Source organism: Mizuhopecten yessoensis, unplaced genomic scaffold, assembly GCF_002113885.1.
Source record: "Mizuhopecten yessoensis strain PY_sf001 unplaced genomic scaffold, ASM211388v2 scaffold6625, whole genome shotgun sequence".
In the NCBI taxonomy this organism is placed as follows: Eukaryota; Metazoa; Mollusca; class Bivalvia; order Pectinida; family Pectinidae; genus Mizuhopecten; species Mizuhopecten yessoensis.
This window is the reverse complement of record NW_018406643.1, coordinates 71,221-76,128: the sequence shown is the minus strand read 5'-3', so window position 1 is coordinate 76,128 and position 4,908 is coordinate 71,221. Positions and strand designations below refer to the sequence as shown.

General features: G+C 36.1%; 1 protein-coding gene across 1 annotated transcript; it reads right to left on the bottom strand.

The window, feature by feature from the left end:
- Positions 1 to 1,175: 1,175 nt before the first annotated feature.
- LOC110452331 (carbohydrate sulfotransferase 11-like) lies at positions 1,176 to 4,327 on the bottom strand. The gene is made up of 2 exons (XM_021500780.1): positions 4,292 to 4,327; positions 1,176 to 2,666 (listed from the first exon to the last, which is right to left on the bottom strand). The coding sequence occupies exon 2, from the start codon at positions 2,520 to 2,522 to the stop codon at positions 1,605 to 1,607; it is 918 nt and encodes a 305-aa protein (XP_021356455.1). The 5' UTR covers positions 2,523 to 2,666; positions 4,292 to 4,327; the 3' UTR covers positions 1,176 to 1,604.
- Between the last annotated feature and the right edge of the window lie 581 nt (positions 4,328 to 4,908).

Genomic DNA, 4,908 nt, shown 5'->3' with positions numbered 1-4,908 from the left:
GAGCTATAGACCAAACCGAATGCATCTAACAACTAAACGTCCAGTTTTGTTTTCATAACAGTCATACGGTATCATATATCAGCTACCTGTGTCAGGCACAGGCTAGGTAAAACTCCGGGGACTCAGCAAATTGTTATTTACCTGTAGCCAAACCCATTTCTGACAGTCTAACGATCTTTGTAATATTGTGTAACACGCATTGTACAACTGTACACAATCTCAATTGTTGTGATGAGAAATTCCTATATACAGTGTACATTATTGCATACGAGCCTTCCGTATGTTTTCAATTCGTAATATTGATCAACAAATTGTACCAATTCGCACAGTTGTGCGGAGAGAAGCGCAAAAAGGAGCGAACGATTGTGAAATCACACAGTTGTGCGCACCATGTGCGGACGATGTGTGGACGGTGTGCACGATGTATGCACGATGTGCGCACGCTATTTTTGGTGCGGTGTGCGGTCACACATCTGTATGATCTTCTCCGGTTACGTTGTTGCCTAACGTTCCAATGAGTTTCGCTTGCATTTCTGCGTTTCCTGTTTGATTTTGTCTTAAATTTTGTAGTTCTACTAACTATCATCATCTTTACTGTTATTTTAAAGATAATACATAAAATCATGATTATTCGAGGATTTGAAACACATTTCGAAACTTTTCGAAAAGTATTTACAAGAATTACGATCATTTGTTTCACGCCTTGAAGACCATGACAAGTTTCAGGGGCTTCTTTTTGCATCTTTCTTAGATGTTTACTCGCATCATACAATGTCTTGTGGGAATGGACTCCGACGAGATTGTCGGAAAATATTGAATACATCTAGGTAATTGTTCTGTTCTTTCAGTATCTTAAATGAATAATTTTAAATTTTCTCCATGGAACCTCGCTTAGTTATTAATAGTCAGATTTGTTATTAATGTCGCCGTGATTTTTGCCAATTATCTACATACAATCACAGATTACACAAATTGCTTGCTTAATATAATGAAAACTGTGTTTTAGTATATGTATCAAATCCTTAGTATATTGAAGCAATGGGAATAGGACCTCCGAGCGGAGAGCCTATCCAGATGAAAGGAATCGTATTATATTTAGGTTTTTTTCCAAACCTACCAACAAACTGACCCGCGGTTATTCCAAAGAATCAACACCTTGTCCAAAGTTAACTGATGTTTATTTGATAAACCACGGCTAAGTTCGTCGTTAAAACATGATAAATGATACGTGCATCAATGATACCCAACCCCTCCCCCCTGAGCTAACAACACCCTTAAGTCTATCATAACGTTCCCTAACATGGTTGTGCTGATTTCAGTACATGGGCAGCACTGATGGTCGGCGCTTGTGTAGGAATAATGTCCCTCCTTGTATGGCTGGCTTTGTTGTCGATCTCTGTGCATTCCAATTTCCGGCGAAATCCGGTCGTCTCAAAAGCAAACATCCGACTAAGCAAATACCCTACACCAGTGATAGCTGCTACATACGCCGATATAATACTAAGTTGGCAATAAAGGGATATACAAGGAGAGCATAAAAACATTTAGGTTAGTATTACCTGTTTTCTCACAATACCATAACAGATATCGAACACACACATATCTTATCGTTGCCATGAAAATAGATCTGGAGGTTTATCGTCATATCCGAATAGTTTACAGTCTTTCAGAACGTACTCCCTAAACTCTAGCAGTAGCTGTCTGTCCACAGTTTTATACATCTTAACAAACCCTTCGTGTTTGTACTCGGACACACGTGATGGGTCACTGACCTTGACCGCCTCGCGGAGCATCATATCCAAGGTAACGTTTTGAGAATCGGGCATCGGTACATCCGGGTTCACTAAGCCACGAAGTTGGAGTGTCCTCCAAACACGACCATACATCTCTCTCAAGGTCATACAATCTGACATTGTTTTCTGAGCGTTAAACGCATCTATCATCTTAGTGTATAGGTCATCTATTATAGAGGCATTTTTTGACATTGAAATTGATTTATTCTGAAACATGTTGGTTTTACTCATCACATATGACGTATCTTCGTCAAAAGATTCCATTTTACCTATAAAATCGTATTTGATATCGCAAGGTAAGCAGTGAGTGTATATAGGTGAGAAATGGTGATCGATGTTTAGTAGCTGACCATTTCTTTTCTGTTCCACTAAATATCGTATCAGTTCTGTGAATGTCACATCATGACCACAGTTTAAACTTTTAGTTGTTGCATTTTTCCTCATCATTTTTATGATAGGCCTCCCAAGATTTTTCATGTAATTAGGATTTATTGTGTGAAGCTTATCTAAGTATCCAGAAAAAGCACGTTCGTAAGGTTCTCTAACAAACATTGCCGTTGTTGCTGATCTTAAAACACGTTTGGCTTCAATGACATCGAACTGCCCTAAGGTAGGAATATGTTTATCATGGACTTTATGATTATTAATGGAATATATATTTGAAATTTCCTTGTGTTTTAGTGAATAGAATACTCGTCGCCAGAATGTGCAGCCTACTTTCTGTACCATACAGAAGACAAAGTTATGTTTAGAATCGTACAAGAGGTACTTGCTTTTCACATTCGGAAATGTTTGACCCGATTTATCAACGAAACTAGAGTTGCAGACTTCAAGTAGATGGTCCCGCCTTTTTTCAAAACTATCCTCATCTTCCTGTTTAAATAAACAAAAGATACACTGTTTATTGTATTAAACTAAACACTCTAAAGATGTATTGGCGATATGCTATAGGGCATTTAGATTCAAAATTATGATATTTACAACACATAAGAAGAAAATATGACATTGTCAACACGGTGCAAAAGAAAATATGATATTGCCAACACAGTGAAAAAATGCTATGATTTTGTCAATATATCAAAAAAATAAAATAAAAAAAAATATAACTGATATTGTCAAACATTTTAAAAGAGATTAACACACTGAACACCTGTAGAACATAGCTTATATGATGTAAATATCTGGAGAAAAGAGCTCTCATGATATCAACATCTGGAGAAATGAATTATGATAGTGTTAAAACTTAGATATGAAAGATGAACCCAAGATACACGCATTGAATTGCACCTTTATGATTTGATAATAGATACAGCACACCAAAAGTATTTACTCTGCACCATACATCTATTTCGTCCTTCTAGGACTCATCGGTGATGCTAGGAGCCGAAACGTTGGAACTCCAAATTAATCTTAACTATTGTTGAAACAGAAGGGGAGATGTGCAAAACCCCTTTATAACACGAATTTAAAATATTAGAGGAGCACTGGCTCATTGCATATTAATAACTAACGAGTATATTGTGCATGCTCAGATCCGTGCCACTACTCAACTGAGATAATTGAGGCCATCAAAGTTCGGGAAACTTCGGAGACTAAGAAGTCCATCAGCAGATCAGAGTCTACCACCTTGTATCTTAAAAGATGAACCTTTTTACATTTATTTCAAGATGAACCTAATACACATACATGGAACGACACCCTTAATGTTTGGAAACAGATTCAGCACGCCAGGGTAGATAACGCCGTTAACCACTGTGTTTTAGGTATGACAAATTATCCGGGTAATGATGATGCCAACACCACAAACACTTATTTTGCTGATGGAATTTAAAAGGAAAGGATGCAAGAGATGAGCAAGAAAAATATGGTAAAACAGATGTATACATTAAAATCAAAATACTTTGCAAAACCTTCACACTACAAGATTGTCTAGTAATTAGATACCGTGAGGCGACATCGGATACCGAATGTTTGCTTTAGCTTTAATGAAGGATATACAATTGTCTACGTAAATAGTTTCCTCTATATATTTTACATAGTAAAATGAAAAAACTACTTGTAGAAGCGAAGAATAACGAGAATCTGTCTGCAAAATATGATGAGTTCAGTTAGCATGGTAAGTATGACATCTCAATTCTGAAATAGCATGTAAAAGCCGTTCTATCTTAACCGTCACTGTAGGAATATACTGTTATTCATGTGTTGTAAAGCGTCTTAGAGTAATTTTACAAATTATAAATGGCGCTATATAAATGTTGTATGTCGTTATTATTTTATAATGTTAATTAGCACATTTGCAAACATGTTGTACTACTTCATATATGGGTATTTGTTGATAGAGATGTGAGGAAACGGTGATGTATATATTTACATAAACATATATACTAGGATAAAATACAACTGCAGTAAACTGACCTATCTCAATGTATGTGCCTTACTATTACAGTAGAAGCGAACTATCATTGAACTATAACATTGTTTTCTAAAAGGTCATTTACCTCTGTAATTTCATAATGAACTATTCCAACCTTTGAATTAGAAGTGTTCAAATGTGTCTTCAGGGATGAATGAGTTAAAGGCATCATAGCATTCTGATGGATTCCGGAGTCCAAGAAACTGTCTTTGGTTAGATTTTTTCCCTGAAATTAAAAGAAAAAATTAAAAAATAAATATTTTAAATTTTATGCGACAGATAAACGAGATGCGGAAAACGTTTTTATCATAACGTTCGTTATAAGGTGAAGATAGTAACGATTTTCGACTGTTTCTTGTCAAAAACTGAAAAACAATGTCACACTGCGAACACACATTGTTGTCACACACTGAACACCAATGTCAAACAGCGAACACATATTGTTGTCAAACATTGAACAACAATGTCACACTGCGAACACACATTGTTGTCAAACACTGAAAAACAATGTCACACTGCAAACAAACATTGTTGTCAAACACTGAACAACAATGTCACACTGCGAACACACATTGTTGTCAAACACTGAAAAACAATGTCACACTGCAAACACACATTGTTGTGAAACACTGAAAAACAATGTCACACTGCAAACACACATTGTTGTCAAACACTGAAAAACAATGTCACACTGCAAACACA

Excerpts from the sequence above, each read along its gene's own strand:
- LOC110452331 (XM_021500780.1), bottom strand. The coding sequence starts at position 2,522 with ATGGTACAGAAAGTAGGCTGCACATTCTGGCGACGAGTATTCTATTCA.